This window comes from Acyrthosiphon pisum, chromosome A2, assembly GCF_005508785.2.
Source record: "Acyrthosiphon pisum isolate AL4f chromosome A2, pea_aphid_22Mar2018_4r6ur, whole genome shotgun sequence".
In the NCBI taxonomy this organism is placed as follows: Eukaryota; Metazoa; Arthropoda; class Insecta; order Hemiptera; family Aphididae; genus Acyrthosiphon; species Acyrthosiphon pisum.
The window spans coordinates 37,422,132-37,447,029 of NC_042495.1; the positions used below are offsets into that span (position 1 = coordinate 37,422,132).

General features: G+C 30.2%; 1 protein-coding gene across 1 annotated transcript in view; it reads right to left on the reverse strand.

The window, feature by feature from the left end:
* Nucleotides 1-1,863: 1,863 nt before the first annotated feature.
* The window catches only part of LOC100165051, a 38,864-nt gene continuing 15,829 nt past the window's right edge, over nucleotides 1,864-24,898 (reverse strand). Inside the window, exons 2-6 of the mRNA XM_008186071.2 lie at nucleotides 18,964-19,271; nucleotides 17,933-18,089; nucleotides 17,493-17,674; nucleotides 7,698-7,952; nucleotides 1,864-2,493 (exon numbers count right to left, since the gene is read on the reverse strand). Coding sequence (XP_008184293.1) covers nucleotides 2,386-2,493; nucleotides 7,698-7,952; nucleotides 17,493-17,674; nucleotides 17,933-18,089; nucleotides 18,964-19,271 — 1,010 coding nt within the window. The 3' untranslated portion in view covers nucleotides 1,864-2,385. The remainder of the gene's footprint in view (nucleotides 2,494-7,697; nucleotides 7,953-17,492; nucleotides 17,675-17,932; nucleotides 18,090-18,963; nucleotides 19,272-24,898) is intronic.

A 24,898-nucleotide genomic window follows, 5' to 3' on the forward strand; every position in this document is an offset into this window, starting at 1 on the left:
ATGTCGCGAAAAGGTCGTTTGCAAGTAGGTACAACGTATTACGACTGCTCTAGCGGTCAATAATAAAATATTTACCAATTATTATTGTTGTTTCGTCGCGCTTAAGACGGACACGTCACGTTAGCAGAGCTAAATATACACGACGAGTGTACACTGTACAACATTCATTAATCAATACAACTATTACCTATCGGCTATCACTGAACAAACATAATATTGTGGTTCGAGGCGTCGTATATCATATTATAAACACACACACGCACACATTTATATACATACATACATATACATAAATACATACATACGACACCTATAACAAAAGTAATATACAGAACGATTTACCAAGCATGCTCATAAACATTTTTTTCTATTTAAACTCGGTTTTTTTACATTTTTAAGACATACTTATGTCTTAATGACTATATTTTAAATTATTTAAATTGTTATACCATTTAAGGAGTCACCTGTGATGATACCTATGGTGATACTAACTTATTTTTTTTTTAAAAAGAATCACCCTTTTTTCTATAAATGATTAACCAGATAAAATCTGTCTGTTAAAGATAATATTATCTAGGTCCACGATAGTAGGTATGGAATATATGGGGGCCAAAATGATTCGAAAATAATAATTTTATTAACATTAATACATCGATGTTTTGTAATATGTAAAATTGTTTGGCAATAATAAATATACTAGATTCAGTATTAAGTCTATAGGTATCTTTTTAGTTATTATTTATTATCCTTAGTACCTATATACATTTTAATAGCTCTGAAACAGTGAAACTACTAGGTAGATAGTTTAAATTTTGATTTAGAAACAAACATTTTCAAAAAAATCATCAACAATTTACAGTAAAAAAGGTTGATTCCTATTTGAAATAAAGAAGTTTGTACAGCCATAGAACACTCCTTAAATGGTATGAAAAACCTAAAAAGTTAAATAATTTAAAATATGATCATTAAGTACTTATCGATATACTTACTTAAAAATTATAAAAATAAGAATTTGAATAAATTAGTTATTAAAAAATGTATAAATTATAAATAAAAATAAATTAATTCTTAAACGAGGGTGATACTATGATGACGTGTTGAATAAAATATTACTAATTCTATCACCATAAGTAATATTTTTATAATTTTATATTTTTTTTATTATATATGCGAGAGTTTTGATTGCAAACCGTGCAGGTACATAATTATTACAATAAGGCGAAGGAGACACGTTGAGGAAAACAACAATATAATATTATATCATGCCCAAGTCGTGTGTTAGAAATATGTGGTAGTCAAGGAACGGATCCGTCGTCAATAAATATTAATAATAACGATGATATATTATATTATTATTTCAGTAGACAGTAATAATACGACGACGATCCGGTACCCGAGAGAGTCGTGCCGTGGAGACAGACGGATGCGCGTATTTGTTGAAATTAAATCATAATTCATAATAATATGTGTGACACTTACCTAGTGTACTGCTGCTGTATGTAATAATAATAATAGTACATTGTATCTGGTGTACACAGTACCGGTTATAAAACATTACTACATTAATACAACAAGTTGTATCACCATAATATGGAAGTCGCAACGCAATTCAATCTTCACAGGACACGCGTTTGATTTGAGATAACATCAGATTCTTTTTATATTTTCCATAAATATGGGTCTACAAATATTATTTGTAGTATTTAGGTATGCAACGGCCACGAGTGATTTTAATTTTAACTATAATAATTTATCGTATTGTTATAAAGCTACACGCCTACACCATACGACGACACCATTTTATTTAAATTACCTAATAATCACGATGATTTTTAATATGGGTGAAAATAAAAAACACACTCATTAAAAAATGAAAAGCTTGTGATGTATAATTAAATTAATAACATAAAATTTGATTTTTTACAACTATAGGATGGATAAAAGTCATAACATGTTTTTCTCCGTCTATATTCGCGATGTAGTTAGTACGAAATAAGTTCATATTTTATATAATATTAATTTATTATACATCATAGTGGTGTAAGCATACTGCAGCTAAGTAGTTATATTAATACTTTTTGTTTAAAAGCATAAACAAATTAATAATATTAATAAAAAAAAAAAAAATAATAATAATAATAATAATAAAAAAAAAAAAAATAAACAACATCGTTGAAGTGAATATACTTCGTGCGTATCTACTAAATAATCGTATACTTACGATAAAAGCAAAAAAAAATTAATGTTATATAAAGTTAATGAGAGGAATGATATTAGTATTAATATTATGTTGCCGCTGACTCGACGATTGTTGGATGGAAAATGGCTGTCAGCGCGGTCTTGGATATTATACTCATAATACCCGCCATGCTATTTTTTATATTATTATCGTTGTAAGCATGGCCTAATGCCCGATATAGAGATGTTCCTCATTTCTTGCTCCATAAAAACGCCCGTGTACACCGGTGGCATCATTTGGGATTCTTGGAAAGGCTGAAACAAGAGTAAAAGGTCGTGAGTACAATATTATAGATTATAGTATAAATTATTATACAGTTATTATCATAATATGACAATATAATATACGATGCGTAAACACGTCATCGTCTAAATAATATGCAGGCCATATATCCTGGCCATTATGTAGTTTCTACTACTCAAATCTCAATAATTTGATATTTTCACCACAATCGTGCACAGTTCCTCTGACTGCAGTGGAGTCAAGCCCGTACCTGGGGCTCCAAGAGTCCAAGCCTCCCCCCCGATTTTTTTTAACCTCACAGAAGATTTAGATGTTGTATGAAAAAAATCTCTCCCGTGAACATAGGTTCTTATATTATGATTGTCGCGTTTACAAATACGCGGCACAAGCATCGTAGGATTCTGAGATTCTTCTGTAGAATAGAATATATTCTAGGATTGAATATTTCGCATTGTTCCCGAGGTCCGCACGAGGGCACGAGACTATAGCATTGGAAGATTGTATGTTTCCGTTAACTGTATACTGGCTTGGGGCAATGCCATAGGAGCCTAGGAATTCTAAGCCAATACGGTGGTGGGTGGAGGGGGGGGGGGTGCTATAATGGCTCAAAAAATATAAAGCCCCATGATTATATCGAACTATATATCCTGAATTGAGACCCAATGGCTGCTTACTATAACTTCTTTACTATTGACCGGACATAGTTACGCCAGAGAGTGACTGTATAAACACGTAGGTATATACAAAAAGAGATAAAAATAATATACAAACATTATCATAATTTATATTATATTACATGTACCGCGTATACCGTGTTCAAGGCCACCGCATTACGGGTCGGTAAAAATTTCGGTTAAACGGGTATTTTTTTGTTGTTGTTATACACATTTTTTTTTTCTTCTTATTTTCATTTTTTTTTTAATATATAATCCCGGGGCATCGTCTAAACGTCACTGCACAGTGGTCAGCGTCCGGGAGTCGGTCCGGTGCGGTTCATCTATATTACATTAGAAGGAAAGAACGACTTATTCCTTAAACGTTGGTAACTCGTACATACTGCATATTATATATTGATATAGTGGAAACCGGTGTATATATATACGTACACGCACACAAAGAAAATATCGAACCAAATATTTCTTTTATTGTCCTTGTTTTAAAGACGACTTTTTTTTTAACCCGTACGAAAAAATGTACACTCCATGAATAAAACAACACAAGATCTAGCCAAAAAATTTTAAACCCCGATAGAAAAATTAAATTATATACCTACCCGTTCCCATAGTAAGTACCTACCTATAACATTATAATGTGTTCGTGTGTGCACAATATAATATCATAATATTATAATATTGACATATTGTACGCGTATAAATATAAACGATTATAAATATCACAAAGACGACTATTATAATATTATATGTAGGATAAAATGGGTCATATTATAATGTCTAATCGGCGTCTTCGTATAATAATAGTGAACGCGAATTTACATTGAATCCGCAGCATTAAAATGGGTTTTTTTTAATCACGCAATTCCATAAAAAAATTCTCTTAGATTGCGAATTGATTAAAATACGATATGCAAATAACTTAATTATGTTTGCGTGTATCGAAAAATAAAATTGTTTCATTACCGCCTCAAATGTTTCTATAACGCACAAAATACAAAACGCATCGCGCGTAAATCAAATTGTGTATAAACAGCGAAGAGAAGACTAGAAATACCGTATGACGTATGTACTGTAGTATATGTATAATATATTATAATAAAAATATACTACTTCTGCAATATAGCGTGTGTGAATATTGTTTAATATGTTTTTTTCGTTTTTCTAAGGTCGGAGTCGTTTGTCATTGAAAACGTGAAATTCCGGAACTTTTTCAGTCAATCCGCGACCAATTTAGAGACGTATGGATACCAGATGAAATTTCTCTCTAGAAATCTACTTCGCGTTCGCATATATTATAATAGAAAACATTGCACTACAATACTACATCCGTACAGGGTGATCAATTTGTCACCATTTAATACCAACACATTAATACATTATCATAATGTAGTAAGTATAGTAAATCTGTGGAACGCAAGAACCGCGCCGTCTATTTAAAAAAATATATTAACTATAATAAGTCAATTCATCTATACTTTCTGCAGGGATGACGACTTTATAGAATATTAACAACGACGTACATAAACGTACCTACATTATGTTTCATAAACGTTTCGCAACATTTTAACACTGTAGGTATTACATTATTTTTTAGCAATAAAAGATGTGTATCATAATTTTATATCTGGCATTCGGCTTTCACTATAATCTCTATAGATATTTGATATCCTAAAATTGCCAACTGTTATACAAATAGCATAATGATAATATAGGCTAATGAAAATAAACTCATTTGTAATTTACAAGACGTACTTACCTATAAGTATTTAATATTTTTATAATAATATTATATCCTTTCAACTATTTACAATGTATTATCTCACAAGTATTTTCAATTTATATATTTTATATTTGCCACGCAGTTATGCAGTTCAAATTACAAGATATGATATTATATTATGTAGGTCCCATGGTAAAAAGGGATGGCATGTACAAACATATAATGTAATGCACACATTAAGGTCACGAGGGGTAACAAATAACAATAACATTATACTTTTGAAAAGAATATCAACACACTATTTGATTTTACTCTCCGACCCACCCACATATAACGAATTTGCCTTCAGCAGAATAAACTTAGTGTTGTTATAGCTCTAGTATTGCGGAGGAGTGCATTGACTTATTATAAAAGTTGAAGTTTAGAATGTTATCTCTTACGTTGGATTTTCTACGATAAATACAATGAGTATTTAAACAGTAACATTTAATACACTCGTAACTCGCATGGAGAATTTAAATATCGTAAAAAAGCCAACGTAGATAAAGAACGCCACAGTCCACAGATAATGTTCTTAACTTTTAGTTAAAGGTCAATTCACTGTAATACTGAAGCTAATGACACAGCACTATATGCACCAGGTTGGTTCTGCTGAACGGTAAAATGCCATGTAGTGCGCGGGACAGAGAGAGAGAGAGGAACAAAAATATGTAGTTCATCGACATCCTCTCTTATATAGCGAGGAGGCAGCGATGGTGGCATATCCGAAATAAAAAAAACAAAACGAAAATCCTATAACCGATCGCAGTGGTTTGACATACGCCCCACGGTTGCACGTCGAGTCGATCGGTCTGCGTGTACATCACGTGCACCGCGAGATGTATATTATATGCCTTCTAAATATACGAATTCAATCCCCGTGTAGGCGCGACATATGGTCGAAACATATTATACGCATTGTGTAAAGGAATAAAGGACAAAGCAATAATATAATTAGAAATAAAACCGGAGAAAAAGAAACTCGATTAACATTGAGTTATATAACGGCACAAAAAATAGCCCCAATATAAAACGATAAAAACGTCAACGAGAATAGCGCGCAATAACGCGAAACACAATAATTTATCTATCGCGAAACATTGCTGCAGAAAACACGTTTGCGGTGTGCCAATACAAAAAATAATATTATCATAATATATATATATAATATTGTTTCTTTGTTTAATTATTGAAAGTATATGATATTATATAGAGGGTACCTACGTATAAAGCGACGCGGCGACGATGAATAAAAAATATGATTCTGTTTTTAGGCACATATACCTATATGATCGGGATCTATCTGATCTCACTATCTCACTAACTGCAGGTCGGCGGCGACAGTGCGTGCCGACAAATGCGCATTTGTGCCACCGACGTCCTGTAATTGTATGGTTGCGTGTGCGATTAAAATATATACGTCCATTGTACGCGGCGATGCGAAAAATGTTGTCGTGAGCGTATCTACCTAACTACTACATTATGTATTTTCTATAAAATATATAAAATATAGTATACATATGTATAATATAATATTTATGTACATCGGGTGATTTTTTTAACGAAAGACACTAATCATTTCGAAACTATTAACGTTCTTGAATTTTTTTTTTTTTGTATAATTTGAAATTTAACATTGAGTTTTTACCAGTTTATTTTTTAATCTGTATATTTTTCAAGTTTTTACGTTTTTTGAATTACAACCTATTACATTGTTAATTTCTTATTTCGAAGTTGAATATTTTATCTGAGTGTTTCGATGCATACAAATTGATTTTCGAAAGAGTAGTTAATTAAAGTTATATAAGTCCGTGTAATACGTTTTAAAAGTTTATGTATAGTCGAAGAGTAATGGCACAGGGGCACAGGGTACTCATCAAAATGTTGGTCTACTTTTAAATACCTATATAACCAATTAACTACTTGTTCAAAAATCAATTTTTATTTATTACCGTATATTCTATTTGTTGTCACTAAAAAAAATGAAACCTTCAAAAGTGATAAGTGAAAACGATAAAAATTAATAAGAATAAAATGATTTCGAAAATGTCTTTTTGTTTTGTCAAAACTTTAGATGTAGTTAAGATTAATTTTAAAAACTTTAATAGTTTTCGAAATAAGGAACGTGTTTGGCATGAAAAGAATACCTATCTGGATATGCCTGCACGCATGTGCTGCAGAACAGAAAACGCGGTACGTGCAGTGTTATTAACGTGATTCGGATCCACTGTTTAGGTCTTTGATTTAATATTTAATTACATTTTTTTCCCGTGTTCCTTTTAAACCGATAATATTATGTGTGTTGAATAATATAACCTTCCATCGCGACAGCAGTCGACCATAAAGCGCTATATCAAATTTCGTTTTGTCCGTGTATGTCTATGTAGTAATATAATATCATATACTTATGATAATATCCTCATCGTATTTTAATTTTAACAGAACAATATCAATAAGAAGTAACAGGTGTCTATTGTATACAAAATCAATAGTTTAAAAGCGTTTCTTGTGACGTTTGACCGACATCTAGTAAATTTATAATATGTACTTACAAATTTACAATGTCCGGTTAAGTATCGGTTAACGCTAACCGGCAGAATAATATCGGCAACACAAAATAAATTCTGCCAGTTAGCATTATCAGCCATTTAACCGGACATTTTAAGAACGGCCCTACGTCTCATACGTTAACACGTGATAACAGAACTATTTATTCGTCAAATAATATTCGTAAAACACATTTGACGATATTGTTATAATTACATCGTTACAGACGACTCACCTTGATGTACTCGGATAGACAGGCGGTCCTGCTGGATTCCCTCATGTACGCGTTAAAAGTGTGCCTGGGCGTCCAGTCATCCATGCTAGTGGTCGGTATGATCATGACGTTTTCGACGCGACGACGCTGGAATTGGGCGTGCAGTACCAGCATGCCGCTGTAACTCTGGTCGACAAAGACGACCACCCGGCGAGCAGAACAGTGCGATATGTCGTGCAAGAACTCCTTGGACGTGTATATCTCGTCGCTCTCCACCTGTGGAATCAGGAATATGATAAAATTATTATAACAGGTGAAATGTATAAATGTATAATATTATACGCACAATATAATATTACGGTCACAAATATTAAACATGTAAAATTGTAACTACTATAATATTATATAAGGCGCATATATTAATTGTCCACTGTGGTTTGGCAATAGTAAACACGTACATATTATAATTATTTCAATTGATTCGATTTGATTGATTAACAATGAGCATGTTCGTCCTCGTTTTCCCCATTAATTATGAGTTTATTTAAATTCAGAATTTTAAAATATTTTTAAAGACCCATTGTTGAAAGAATCTTCTTTTTAGCCACAATTTTTAGTCTAAATAATGGTTATGCACTTTATTGGACTAAAGTTATTAGATACACGATAAAAAAACGTCCATGAAAAAATATTTAATAATTAGATTAAATGATTAAGGAGATTTAATAATTACATCAAGGCCACCATAATTCGAAAACAATTGTGGTTAGTTGGATATTGTTATTACCTATTATTGTATTATTTATATTTCTGTATTAATTATTCAATATTTCTCTTTATCAACCCATTTTCACTTTTTATTGATTAGTTTTGTATGGATGAATCATTGTACTTAATAGTAACGTCCAGTAGTACTAGTTAATGAATCGAAATAATATTCCAGGGAATATTCTATGATTTAAAAAGATTATATTATAGACAGTTTTCAAATTTAGTTTTTGCTAAACTATACCCTGACATCCTGTTCCAAAAGAGAAGATACCAGATTTACCTAGCAAAACCAGTTTTGCTCATGGCAGCCAAATGTCTTCTTTTTTGGAACAGGGTATAAATAACACCTGAATTAACCCATGTCCCATAAAATCAACCGAAATAATAACAGTTATGAGGACACAAATGTTTGTTATACACTTATACCTGTGTGGCTGTGTTTGGACACAGTAATTGAACCTTCCTCATTGAAATTTAACATTGAAATATTGAATACATCCAGCACCAGAAACCCGAAACCCAAATAAAACGTTCGGGTGCAAAGCCCTCCACTTACACAAATCAATACGTTAGGTGCCTAATACTTTACATATTATATCCACTATCTTTCTTAGTATGTAATTTTTAATAACTTGGAAATTAGTCGTTAAAATTTTAATGCATAGAAATGTACTGTAAAAAGGCTGTTCTAGTTTGATAGAAAGTGCAAATATAGTATCATTACATGCAGGAAACACCTAAAATGGTATATTTCCAAAAGTCATAATTTGAACGAATGTATTTATTATTAAATATAAAATAGGTATCTACATAATATATTTTTTTTAAATAATATCATATTTTGAGGAAAACATTATCCGGTGAATGTTTATTTTTGCCATTAGGAAATTTCATTACAAATAAATTTATATAAATTCATAATATATAGCTTGTGATTTAATAAACCTTTATTTTTTGAATGAGTGGAATATTTTATTATAATTTATAGTTCATTAAGCCATATGTTTGATCTACACTCTTCATGCTATACACGTAACTATATAAACAAAATTACATTTTTCTGTAAATTAACAGGTTGATTGCAATAATTACAATTTTATTTTTAAGTATATAATATAATATATTAATATATATTATATACTTATTTTAATAATTCGGTAGCAAAACAACAACAAGTGTATTAAATACTTTTATTTACATAGTTACTTCATAAATATAGGTAGGTTAAGATTTAAATCTGAATACTTGATTTATATATCTAGTTATTTTGAGTTAATCAAAACAGTTTTTAATTAAAATTAACATTTTTTCTATAGTAATTTAATTGAATATTTCTAATTAGATTATAATAATATGCTAATTGATACAGGAACGTATAATTATTATGAATATTGTTTATTTGAACGGTTTATGGAGAAAAAACGCATTACAAGCAAACGTATAATATTATCAGTGTTGTTTGCTTTAGTGTAAAAAAATATGTTTGATTGGTTTCAATTGAATTTTAGATACTGAGCGAAGCGACGCGAGGTACGTTTTGGGTTTACAATGCAACGTCGATGTGAGTGTTTTTATTTGTATCATCACGTTTTGGAGCGGATTACTTCCTTAAAAAAACTAACAAAAACAACTGGAATCTTTGCGGAACACCAGTTTTTAATAAAATCGATTTTTTCGTTTTGTTATGGTTCAGAAAGGAATTATAAATTTAGAGCCATACAGATGCGCTTAATGTCTCAAATATTGAATTATATTGCAATGCTGCCATTAACTTCTATAAGTTGTATACTTGTATGTGATATTTTTGACAAAAGTTAGTTCAACCTGGAACCTGGTGGTTTCAGAAAATATTCATATATAAAAAAAAAAATAGGTAACTTAACAAAAACGTTTATTTGAATAAATCATAAACAGATTTTCTGTACAGATATAACAGTCTTATATATTCTAAGTATAACTTTTATTCAACTAAGAGCATTCGAACATTATATACACTCTGTATGTTATAGACCATAATGTATATGACCTTTGTCAAGTGCATCACAACAAGTGGCGGACGAACCGCTTTGTCCGCTTTCACATCAAACGGCGCTTGGGTTTAGCCACTGCAGCGGTCACCGGGTCTGTTCCATCACTGCACCGGTGGATTTCAGTTTGGTTCTGCAGCGAACTCGCATGCACTCAGCTGTCTGTACTTGAGCTTTCGTTAGGCTGTTTCCAAACTAGGACGTCTCGATCGGAACTCGCGCCGGGTCGTGCTCGTCGTCGGCCGAAGAAAACCACAAAACCGGCATCGGTCGTCATTATTGCCACGTTGACTAACAAAATGTAAAAACGGAACTTCGGACTTGCGTAATTTGCCACGACCATTGCGGCTGGGCCACTTGACGGATCCGCCGAAACCGTTTGCGTCGAGTCGTCGGCAGATGGTGAACCGATCGATACCCGCGTCGACGAGGCGACAGACGGCAATTCGACATCAGATGCATCATCCGCTGAAGCCGTCTGTACTACGACCTTTGGCATTGAACTCCATCGCCTGGACGCCGGACTGACGAAACCGCCGTGTCACGACAGCGTGATTTTGCATCTGGGCCGTTTCTTAGGACGGTGAAAACTCGGTGTATCAATTCGGCGGACGATGAGCGAATGTCGGCTTCGGATGACATAATACTCGGTACTGCAGCGATATTCGACATGACTTTTAAGAAAAGTGAGTTATAACTTTTAGAATATATTCTTCTAACAGAAATACAGAATTATTAAACTGTGACAGGAACTATAATGATAAAAATTTTGTTTCAAACACTATATTATAGTATATATACCTAACACTATTTACACCAACAAGATTTTTAAAACTTTTTTCTCGGGAATAAATTTAGTATATTCACTTATTAATTTATTATTAGTAAATTTAATGTTAAATTCAAATTAAAAGAAAGTGGGCGTTGCTCTGCTGTACAGTAGATTATACAAGTGGGTGACTATATAGTATATAATGGATGGTGTGAGATTTTAATTAAATTATATAACATCATTATATACGAAAAACAATTCTGAGCGGAAACGGTTTGCCAGCCTAGAATATTTTATATTATATTTATATTGATTTTATTAATACGGTAGGCGGTTAAGTTAAATTATTATTATTCGTTTATTATCATATTAATTGTACATAATAATATACTTTAGAAGTTTCAAGTACCCACGAATAATATTTTTTAAATAGGTATAACAAAAAACTGAAATCGAACTTCTTCGATTAAATAACTAATTTTATCCAAATTCAAACATTAAAAACTATGAAAAAACTGTGGTTTTTTTATATTTTTTTGTTACATAATAACATGCTTATGTGGAACCTTGTTTTAAATTTTCAATTCTTAGCCATAAAAGTTGAACATTATATAAATACCTATATAAAATGTGCCTATGTATTTTTAATATTTTACAACTGCCATTGTCACAATACATTAGGAGCCTTGTATTAAAGTTTGAAGTTTTTTAACCCGCAATGAATAACATTTTACTGATATTTATGGAAAAAAAACTAAAAAAATTGAAAAAATTGGAAACTGAAAATGTCCGTAAACAGCTAAAAACAAGTCAAAATATTTTTAAAATGTTATAGTCATACAGTCTTCTGTAATTTGTTTTAGAATTACACCAAAAACAAAAATCGATTTTGTCAAAAACCGTTTTTGCGTAAAAATGCCCGTTTTCCTTAATTTTTTTTTGGCTTTACCGGGCGCTTTTGGGACTACTGGGAATTTAAAATGTTGACTTTCTCAATGCACCATTTAGGTTCACTGTCTTATCGAACAAGATGTTGAAGTTGAAAATCGATGCATTATTGCGACTCCTTATCGTGTACACAGGCACAATACATATTTTTAATATTAATTAATTGAGGTAAGTACATGTTTCAACTATTGTAACCTTGCATTCAATTTTGAATCTTTTTTAACATACCTAAACAAAAATATTATCATACATAAATCGGATAAAAGTATAAATATTTTGTTTAAATGATAAATTATTGAGCATTTATGTTGTAAATGTGCAGGTGGCGCTTTATAAGAACATACTTACAATGAAATAGGTATTTATGCTTAATCACGTGAATGATAGAGTATCTTATTTTTCCGTTTAAAACCGGGTTTCTGCGGAAACAAAACGGAATGTGCTGGGAACAGTGGGAACGAAGATTCCACATACTTGAAACACATATATTATTTTAACTAGCTGGCTTCCATGAAAATATTTTAATAATACTCGTTATATATGATACAGATCTTTATCTATATTGGATTTTTAAATAATATTTTTGGAGATAGTAGTTAAAAAAATAATAAAATAATAAATTGTTACTTGATATTGATATAGTATTATATAATTAATACTTATATGTATTATGTATACACAGTATGTGTATAATTATAGTGAATCTAATGTGTTCTATATATCCACACGACATCGTTTTTATAGATGCTTAGAATCAAATTTACTATATTTTATTTTTTATGTCAAATAAATTTTAATACACTTAGTTGAGATCATAATAAATTCAATAGTAATTTGAGAATTGTATTTATTTATTACATAAGTTCTATGAGAACACAAATTAGTTTTATTATACATATATAACATATAACTTTAATACTTTATCATTCTAAGCTAGGTACATTTTATATGAAAATTAACATAAAATTCTGTTGATGTTCCACGTTTTATGTCTTTAATAATAATTTTATAATTTATTCCCGAAAATAATATCTATAATAATATACAGGCGATCGCTCTTTTCAGACCTTGGAATGAATAAGTTAAAAATGCTTAGAATAAAAATAAATTGATTTATTTTTTGTATTCTATCAATTTATTATAAACTTCGTTTATATTTTTAATGAATTTTAATTAGTAACTTCAGTTATTGGCTATTTCGATTAGATATTTGTTTTTTAACTTCTGTTGTGATTTATTCAATATAAACACTTAATAGTTTCATTTATAGATCAGCTTATTTTAAATCGCGATATTCTTTACTTGACCTATAATTTACAATGGTCTTCTTTTCTAACCATTGTGTTAGTACCTAAATATAAAAAAGTAAAACTGCAACTACAATAATTTAACCAAAATATTCATGTTTAGTTTAAGTAATAGTTATTACTTAATTTAAATGTAGTAATAAATAATAATAATTTAAATTTTTTATCATAACATTAATATAATATCGTCAATACATGATAATATATATATAGTTCAGCAAATTAATTGTGAAACGCATATTATATGCATTGTGGTAGGTAGGTAAGTAAAAGTATAATAATATGTACGTAGAAGATTACATACGGTTGGTACGGTGATTAAAAAAATTGTTTATTTATTTATTTATGTTGATAAAATATATGCTCAGTAATGCAATTCCTGCATCTAAAAATGGAACGACGAATAAACATATTTTTTAGATTAATGAATATCACACATAATATGAAAAATATTTCAATGTTTTTTTTAACTGACTTATTATTTTGCATAGGTAGTTGTATTGTTTGTCATTAGTGGTAGATTGAATGCAATTGAATACATGTGATGTAACGCAAAAAAAAAGTATGAAAATCTCTGTATAATATTATTATATAGCATTATAGAGTACCTATCACAATTAATCGAACCATTTAACTGCTATAACTTATATATTTATTTGTTTACTAGTTTACACACGTGTAGTTTTTCGGCAAAGTAAATTCATATAATATGCGTTCCCTACTTCCCTATAATAATAATTTATCGTTTCTAATGTAACATATCTGCTTACAATAAACTGCGTGGGTAATGGTTTTTAAATTCGTTCAAAAATTCGTATTATTACCGGCATAATAAATTATTACCATTGTGTATTATTCGATCGGATTGGCCGTTTCACAATACCACCCAATCTGGCGGTGTATAAAATTCGTGTCGCCACGATTTATGTCATCGAAACAACTTGACATATAGTAAGTTATTCTATAGCTAGGTATTAATATATATACTATAATGTATAATACTAGGTAGGATCGGCCCACACGAGACCGCATCGTTATAAGAAGTTTTACTAGTTAAACGACTTTTTTTTTTTAATTCAAACATTATTTGTAGAAATACTTAATTTTACGTTACCGCCTAAACATTTCGTGTTTGTGAATTTGACCGAATGTTTCGTACCTACTTACTTGTAGTAATTATAGGTACTATTGTAATTAACCCAAGGTTTTATCCATTTGATCTTAATTATGTCATAAAATTATTATTACCTATTCATTGTTTTTGTTTTATTGTTCATTCGCTCTTTCACAGATTCGAGTTACCGATGTACTTACTAATTCTGTTTACGAACCACGTGTTGATCGTCTATATGCTTACAATGTATATCCAAGCATAGTATAATAAAATGTGTACCTACTACTACCTGTCTATTTAATATGATAATCATAATTATTATTAAATTAAATTAGTCGGTTTTCACTATTCAATTAGGTATTTAGGTTAATAAAAATATTGGAAATGTTTACTATATTATACAGGATGATACATCGAGCATGTTCACCCCATTTTTTAATTTAGTAATAAATAAATTAAAATTCTAAGTTCTTTGGAACTTTTTAAATATACTTAAAGACCATATTTTCTAAGTTTTAAGATTTTTTGTGACATTTATGGAGTGACATGTGGTGATACAAATTTCTGTTTTTCAATTGAGAATCCCCATTAACAGTTTCTACTGTAAATTATTTAGTGGATAATTTTTGAAACAATTTTGATGCACCTAATTGAAAATTCGAACGAACGAGTATAGATTCTCAAATATGTTTATTCCTACCTACGATAAATCCTTAAAAATCGTTTTACAAAAATATAAAAATAGATGTAATTATATATAATGTATTTATTATTCTTGGACTATTTTTACAAATTATAAATGCTAATTGATTATATTAATTGCATTTTCCTTATCATCATATCCCCCGTATCTTACAACCATATTATCATGGAATGAGCCATTGGCGTATCTACGGGCCGGGGATGATATGGGGGTCATATCCCCCCTGGAGATCAAATGTTGTACACAATACAACATGTATACAATAATATGAATATAATATTATGTATATACCGAATGTCTATAAAAAGTTGTATACCTCACTCTTGAAAAATCCTAGATACACTGCTGCAACGAGTTATGATAAGACGGCATACGATTTAAATCTTGCTCTTGGTGCTTGCGGTTCTAGTAGACTATTTTATAATTTATAATATAATATGATCGTTATACGTCATATTTTTATTTTATATAGGTATAACATAACAATACTATCTTAAATCGTGGTTAGTATACAAAGTTAAATATCCAAATTCAAAAACTACTCGTTTGAGTTTTGATGTTGATTGTTGGTTCGCCAAATTTTTTAGAAAAATGTTCAATTAAAAGAGGGGTTCTCATTTGAAAATCCGAAATTTGTATCTCCAATGGAAACTTTTTGAGTATGTAGTACCATTGATTATAAATAATATACTAATAAATATTAGTAATTAAATATTAATACTAGTATTTATAATCAATAGCAGTAGGTACAAAAATTTAAAAAAAATTGAAAATATGATCTTTAGCTTTTAAGTATATTTAAAAATTTCAAAATCATATTTAAATTACTGCATAATTGAAGAAAAAAGGGGGTGAGCAGACTGGATGAACCACTCTGTATACAGCTGCAGGTATTTACTTTAGGTACATCGTACATTTAGCTTTATACTATGTATAATTTATTTTCAATTTGACCTATATAATATATTATATTATGTACCTAAATTTTAGTAATTTTACATAATCGTGATGAATCGTTAAAATATTTACATGAATCCTTTTAGAATTTCATAATATACCTCTCTTAGATAAAGTATATACCAATATACCTAATATATACCATAATATAGGTAATAATAAATAACACTGTATATGGCACCGTCGCACTGTCAATATAAACTTTAATATATACGGGAATCATATAGCCGTGTCTAGAATTATTTCGCATATTCTGGCTAAATCCCAAGGGCTAAGAGTATTTTTTTGTCAAAATCTCTTATGAAATCGGTCCCACCCCACCACAAACAATGCTTAAAGTTTTATTTAAGTTAATCGCTAATCTGTAGTTTTGGCCAATGGCCATTGCTATAGTAAACAGATCCGTAAACACGACCTAATTATGCTAATAATATATAAATATTATTGAATACAGGAGTATTTCTTCTTTGATGAAAACATATTCGCCGGATATACATAGTATTAAATAGTGATTGACCTATAACATCGTTGCAAAAGGCTAGCTTCTTTCAACGTTTATCGTTTTTTATATACATAAATCTAAAGCGGATTCAGTATAAGCCTCACATTATATATATTCAGGTTATTATTATTATATATACTTAAGGCACCCGTTGCTGATGTAATTTTATCCACATATCTTCTGAAATAATGATCCTGTCATGAAGATCAACCATTTTTTTTTTTTTTTTAATAGAGGGAATTATTTTACAGCAGTGAACTCGGCTTTTAAAAATTTCTATATGTCTTTAAAAAGGCTTATTTTTATAAATTATTTTATTTCATTATTTGAAATGAAATAAATAATCGGAGTTTAATGTCGCGTATTGCAGAAAGTTTACTTTTTTTCAGATAAAAAAAATTCGTTATCAAAATCCGATAATTCTACTAGGTAAGTCATTCTACTATAGAAGGCATTTTTGTTAACATAATACATCGTACCAACCCCTCCCTCCTAAATAGATGTTGGGCAGTATATTAGTGGAAAAGTGTTATAATTAAGATGGCAACTGATTTATAAAATATAATTTTCAAATTATATAGAATTTTGGATGATTTGGAAAATCGGCACCGAACCCTTTAAACTAGTTTCGTGTTCGTCTACTGTGAGTGATGCAAATTATTAAATTCCCACATATTATTTTATGTAACCATATGTATTACGGTGAGTTACTTACGATTCCGTTGCCGTTGGCGTCCCAGAGTATCGCGTTTCCGTCTCTCCTGGCCGGGCTGGACAGGTATAGGAAGAACGTGTCGGCACACCGTGCAGCGCTACAGACTCCTTTGATGTATCTGCGTATGTTTAACTTATCGGCCGGTTCTACGTTGTTAACTGTTGTTGAACTGACGATACCGTCTGAAAGCATAAAATGTAGGTATGATGATAGTGTTATAAGAGTGTTACGAAACCAATAACTAATAAGCAGGCAATAATTATAATATTTTAGTTATATTACCTATATAATATTATATTACAGAGGTGGATCCAGGCTTAATATATTTTTTTTTTTTTGGGGGAGGCCCTTTCCCCCCCTGGATACACCACTGTTATATTATAATAATTTCACAAGAACGATTGAAAATATTTGGATAATACGATAAAATAAACACTCACCGTCGTCCATGCTCATATTTATGCCGTTGGCGAAAAACGTCCGAATGTTGTTCTCGGCGAATCCCCAGGAAAGCAGTCGGTCCTTCAACGACATCAAGTCATTCATTGTTACAAAGTCAGCCATGTTTCGGCTCCAGCCGCCGAACAACATTACAGCCTTAAAAAACATAATATTATGTAGATATTATTATATTATTGTAGATACAATGCTCGATTTCATAATTGGATTGTCAATTGTTAATTGTTAATTATTTTTAATATACCTAAGAGTCTAGAAAATTAATAAAATGTCTCGATTTGTTTTTTTTATACAATATATAAGTAACAGGTATAGTTAACACTACGGTTTTTCTTGTAGCAAGAAAACCGATTCCGAGATAAATATACTAAACGAGTGATTTCAATTACAATATAAATGGTCCATATGTATGCTGCAAGGCACATGTCCTAAAATACGACTGTATACGTAGGTTATGGTATACGTATACAGTGCGAATTCCATGACGTGTGTAGTGTGTTTATAATATTACGCATCAAAATATGCGCATCCTTGTATTCATATTATGCCGTACGGAGTAAAATGTAAAAAATGGCCTGGTCGTGTATAGGGCTGACAAAAAAAAATAACCGAACAATTAGTGATTGTGTGATCAACTCGCAAGAAACGGCTATTATGAATACCCCGTAAGATGGGATGGAAAATCACAGTAATCAGATAATTGGAGTGACTATACGACACAGATTAAGATACCAACCGTGAAAAGTAATTATACTGTAGATAGAGGCTATACGGTCCGATCGTTTTTCAAAGTAGAAAAATAATTTGAAATAGGTACATATATTACAATTTTTTTTAGTTGAGACCTTAAGGATATAATCTTTTTAAAAATGTCTCGACTAATTCTTCGATTACCTACACGATTTTTTTTATTTATTTGAATTAGAACACTGATGGGGAAATAATTGCAATACACAAAGATTATTAGGTACTTATTATGACGTATGATTAATATCTATCTGTGTTTATTCACCTGGTTAACCGGTTTTTGCGCGGAACACTTGTAGTTGCTTCTGGTGCAGCCCCTATTGTTGGTCTTCAGGTGGTTACATTCGTCGGATAGCTCTGCACCGTCATCCCGAATCCGCGGGCAGTTCATCAAGAACGTGTCCTTGCTATCCACGCACGCAAGCAAGTTGTCGGCCTGCAGACGGTCGCTTCGGGTCGGCACCACCATCGGCAGGAACTTGACTTGGCAGTCCCACGAAGATGTCATTGGACGTTCGTTGCACCAGCGACTGCGCACCATTTGTATGCATGCTGTGGTATTATCGCTCAATACTAAACGGGATCGAAAAGAGAAAAATCAACATATGCTACACGATAATCGTAATTGTATTCATAAAAGTAGTTACATCACGTTAATAGTACATTAGTACCTATTAACATATAATAATACAATATACATATTTGCTTAATCGTTACATTATAGTATTTAAAAAAAAATATATCGTCGATCCAGGGGCGCGTAATAAACCTATAGACTGTAATTTTGACTTTTTAGTGTGCCAGTTTGTGAGTGATTATATTATACTATATATTATGTAGGACATAGGTGCTATTATGTATGTGGACTAATAACGCCCCAGTGATTAGCTTTGATGCAGATTGCAATCTATATACAGGATACAGGTATATTAATTAGGGGAACCTCAAGTTGGATCCCACATTTGAAAACTAGTTTGGGTTAGTCCATCCTATTAGTGTTACCATTTAGAGGTTGGCTTGAAAGTCTCTTTTTGATGACAATAATTTATTAATATTTTACATAATTTAATATTTAACAATCTATTAAATACTACGACGACCGCCTATTATGACTGTAGATCCAATTTGAATACCTAGTTATCATAAAATTACCACGTGCAAACGTAACTCGTGTTTAAATTGCGTTACCACAAGCATAAATTACAAATATATTGAAACAATTATCTGTACCTACATATGTTTTTAAATTATTTGTGTTTCTGATTTCAAAATCTAGTTTTCTACTTTCTAGTACAGGTAGTACATATTTCACATTTTGATGTCACTTGTCAATATTATCACAATACCTGATTTTTACTGCGTGGATTAATCTCGGATTGCTATTGGAACGCAAATAGTTGTAGAAGTTTCCGTGTTAGTAAATGTTTAATCACGTTATACTAGAGTAGAGTATTACCGTACATGACAATAATATCACATACACACACTCATATAGTAAAATAATATATATATGTATAATATATAATATTATGTTGGTATACCTATAGTATAGGCCATGTTAATTTATTATGTTCGGCGCCGCAGGTCGACGGAAATTCGCCAAAGAATCAAACGGGTGGATCATTCGAAGTGATCTTATAGTATCTAAGTGAAAATCCGCAAACAAAATACGAAAAAACTTCAGAATCCAATGGATAAAGGACTATTATAGTCGCAAACGAATTTAACGGGTATGTCGTGGTGAAAAATCGCTCCATACCTCATTAGTCATTACTGTTAAGTAATATAATTTATAGTATTAAACGGCTACACACACGGTCGAGAGCTGCTATATAAGGTTGTTAACGATATTGTTAGTACCTACTATAGGTATATTGATAATGTATTATAAATTATAATAATATTATAAATGTATACGTTATACATATATACGTTATACATATAGACGCTGCACGTGGCGCACGCTTATTTTATTATGGCTGTAAAAAAAATAACGACGCCTCCTCGCGTTCTCGTGTATATACATAACACTGTTGACTATGTTTACTGTATATATATATATATATACACACATACGCTCATATTATTGGTATATACCTGATTTGCTGGAGATACCACGACGCGTGCTCTGACCGCTTGTCGCCACTGATGGTGTCCGGCCACCGTCGGCTGTTTAAACTCTAAATGATATAATATAGCAGCTACAATATTATTATAATATTGTACGTGGTATAATATTATCATGTTTTTACGAGAACAAGATATTATCGATCTCTCCTAGCATATTTTATTGTTTTCTGGCTGTCATATATAGGTGTATCGTTAGTCGGTTTGTTCGTTTAGGTAAAATACCTGATGCACGTAAAAACGATAAATTCAAACGGATTTCAATCTTAAATATCGCTTTATAGTCATTTTTTTTAGCTTTTTCATTTATAAGTTATACCTACTCGACGCTTAAATGATAAACGAGAACGAATAACTTAAGTCTTCAAGATCTGAGAAATTATGTAGCACAAAAAGGCATAGTGTTGTGTATGCGGTGGTCGTTAATTATATTTTTAAATAAATCCTGGGCCTTGCAGGTATCGGAAAAATGAACATGTAAACGGTTTTCGAAGTTTATTGAAACGGCTCAAAACGGCCGTTTGAGTTTTAAGAAAATAATTTATCTATAAATTAATTTGTAAGATTAAACAGTTTCAAATGTTTGAGGACATTAAAATATTTACTATTGATTTAAAAAAAATTAAAAATATCAGTTCTCTAGAAATGAGATAATTTACCTAGTTTAAATTGTAACTTTCTGCTAAATTACTGACATTCGAAATTCCGAATTCATTATAAATAATAGTTCAATTGCGTGGTGCATAGTGCATTTCAAATAAAAAAATAAGTTTTTACACAGAAATGATTGCCCATCCTTAGCATATTCCATCTAGTACATCTAGTATCTTTTATAGCTTAGTTTGTAGATAAATCGAATAAGTAATATTTTCCTGTTGTAACAATGTTCAAATAATACCTACATAATAAAAGTGTAAAACCACCTTATCCGCATAATTAGTGTAATAGTATTCTCAATCTTGTAAAGCACATTAGTCGTAAAGTACAAACATAGTATAGGTATATCATATTGTTATTATCACATTATATTAATTAATGGTTTTTGTAGGTATGGACTATAATGATTTTAATACTAATCATAAATCGCATGAAAGTTGTTTACAAATATTATCATTGGGCCATTAGTCAGGGCGCAAAAGGTCGTAGGGAAAAATGTTTACTTACAGAAATATTGCAGTGCATATGGTCATAATAATTTGATTCGGTATAGATCGATCGATGATTTAATTAAAAACTAAGAATTAAAGTTATTGCATTATATTATAATATAATATAATGTAATATATCACCTATCCATATTATATATTACGCATAAACAATGATATGATGAATTGTTCACGGGTCAATGGATTTTTACGTGACATCTCGTCCAATATTTTAAAATTAATTTTTCGTACAATGATAATAAATGGAAATAAATTGGTACCAGTTATCGAATATATTCCTGTCTAGACATCGAAAGTATCCATGAAACTATTTAATAAACTGTTGACCTTTAACGCGATATATGTGTTATTCTTACATTATTTAACTTTATCAGTGGTAAGTACCTACTTTTTTCATAACACGTAATTCCGTATGTTTAATTAATTTTATTACTGTGCAATCTTGTCAAATTTAACGAATTTTACTATTTATTTTCTATAACATATCTAATAAAATAAAATAAATGTACCTACATAGAAGTATAGAACAAACGCCAAACAGTCTAGAAACCTTCCACAAAATGTATACAACAGCCAACAGTTCTCACTTCTCATCAACCAACAAGTGGAGTAGGTAATTTAAAATTATGGTAATTGTGATTCAAGTTGAGACTATGATAAAAATGGGAGAAATCTCAAGAGGTTGGTATTTATACAAATTACTCTATCCAATTTAAAATGTATTCAAACTTCAATAAAATATAAAAATATATAATAAATATAAAATTAACAGAAATATTTTGATGAACTTCTTTATCTTCAATAATTAGCGGTCATATACTCCAAGTATTTCACAATACTAGACCGTTTTTAATTTTTTAGTCGAACTCGTGTTTACCCATAGGTACAACATAATAATAATATGATCAGATTTTTTTTAATCTGGAAAAATAATAATTTCGTAAATTATATAATTAGAAATTTAACTAAGTTGGAACATATTTAGTACGCAGTCGTGTCATATTTGAGGGATCCTTTTGTTATTCGATAAGTAAAATTACGTATGCAATCGTGTTCCCAAGAAGTTAAATCGTACGTAATTCGTAAATATATTATTTAACAATATCATATCTGAATATCTACGAAATTTTATTGCGTTATCGATAAGTGATAATATGATTGCTTAAAAATTGTAATAGTTTAAAAATAGTTGAATTTTAACATTATTATTACATTTACGAAGTGTTTAATTATTAAGGCGTTTGGTACCAATAGTTCAAACAACTGTATATTATGTTGCCTATCTAAACCCCTAAATACCTATATGATATATTTTATTGTAAAAAAATATTTGAAGAATGGCATGTTGACACAACTATTATTGTTTAGGAGAAATTTTTCGTTTATAGGATTATGAGTTATGACAAGTATAATTAATTTGTGACCATATAAAACTACCCATTAGGTATAAATATGTATTATTCAGTTACAATAAAATAACCATCAACGAACAAAGATCTGTAACTGAAATTATATTGACAGTGACACGCTGTAATTCAATATATTTTGACAATGCTCAATGAATACTATAGAAGAGAACTTGATCAATGATAATGTGTTTTTATGTTTGTTGATAGTGAACTCAATCATTTTATATATTAAAAGAAAATGAAAAAAGGGGAAGTATGTAACCATTATGCTGTACAATTATAGGTGTAGAGTATACCGTGTCATCCAGTAAGTCACTGTAATGCATGTGACCAATTTGAATTCAATGATAAACCACTGTATACAAAAAACGATTCTGACAAAGAGCCAATGAGTATGCCCTATATACCAATCATATTAATTCATGATATGTGTTGGGATACTGCTATTAAAGTTTGTAATATATTTTACTAGCAGTATTACGTTCGGTAGATTTAATGTTTGGTGAAAATATTGCATTTATTATTAATAATAATTAAATAAATAATATACCTATAATTAATCATTATTTATTTATTATCAATATTAAATAATTTAATAATAATAATAATAATAATAGTTTAATATATTATACTATCATAATAATTATTAAAATTTATTATAAAAGTATATATTACTGTTATGACCTAATCTGAATGGTAAAATTTGTATGTTCACCTTGTTTAATTTGTATCGTAGAAGGCGTGAAATATAAAAAAGTCGTTAGTGTATACAACTACGTGGCCGGTATAAAAACGTCGAGTTACTAAAAGGAAACAAAAATAATATGGAGTAATTCAATTACCACGCTTACGTCTCCTTAATTTGTCATTTGTCATAAAAAATTGGGGTAATAACAATATTCTGACTTTCAACATCATCCCCTTTTCTAAGTGAATCTAGTTGGTACTTATAAGAGAATAAAATAGAAAAATTCCCAGTAGTTTTAGAAAGTGTCAGGAAAAACAAAAATAATGTGAAAAAAGTGGTAATTTTATAATGGATTGGTGTAACTCAAAAACTAATAACCGTAGATAGTAGAAACGTTCACCAAATGTTAAAATGACTATTTTCCATACATGGTAAAATTATGAAACTATTTTGACTCTTTTTAAGCAAATAATAGCCCTAAATAATTTTTTTAATTTTTACTTAATTTAACTATTCTCTAAAAAAAACTTTTTCACTTAGTAAAAAAGCTTGAATATTTAAAATATGCATTTTAAGTTCAAATTTTGATAAAAATTATTCAAATTATTTTTCATATAGAACTCATGTTTTTTTTCTATAGCTATAACATTAAAAAAAGGAGGGTAGGTAGATGTCGCTCTGCTGTAAAGTAGATTACAAGTGGGTCACTGTATAATGGATGGTATTAAATTTGAATTCAATGATATAATATCATTGTATAAGAAAAACGATTCTGAGCGGAGACAGTATATCAGTCTAGGTATAAGACAT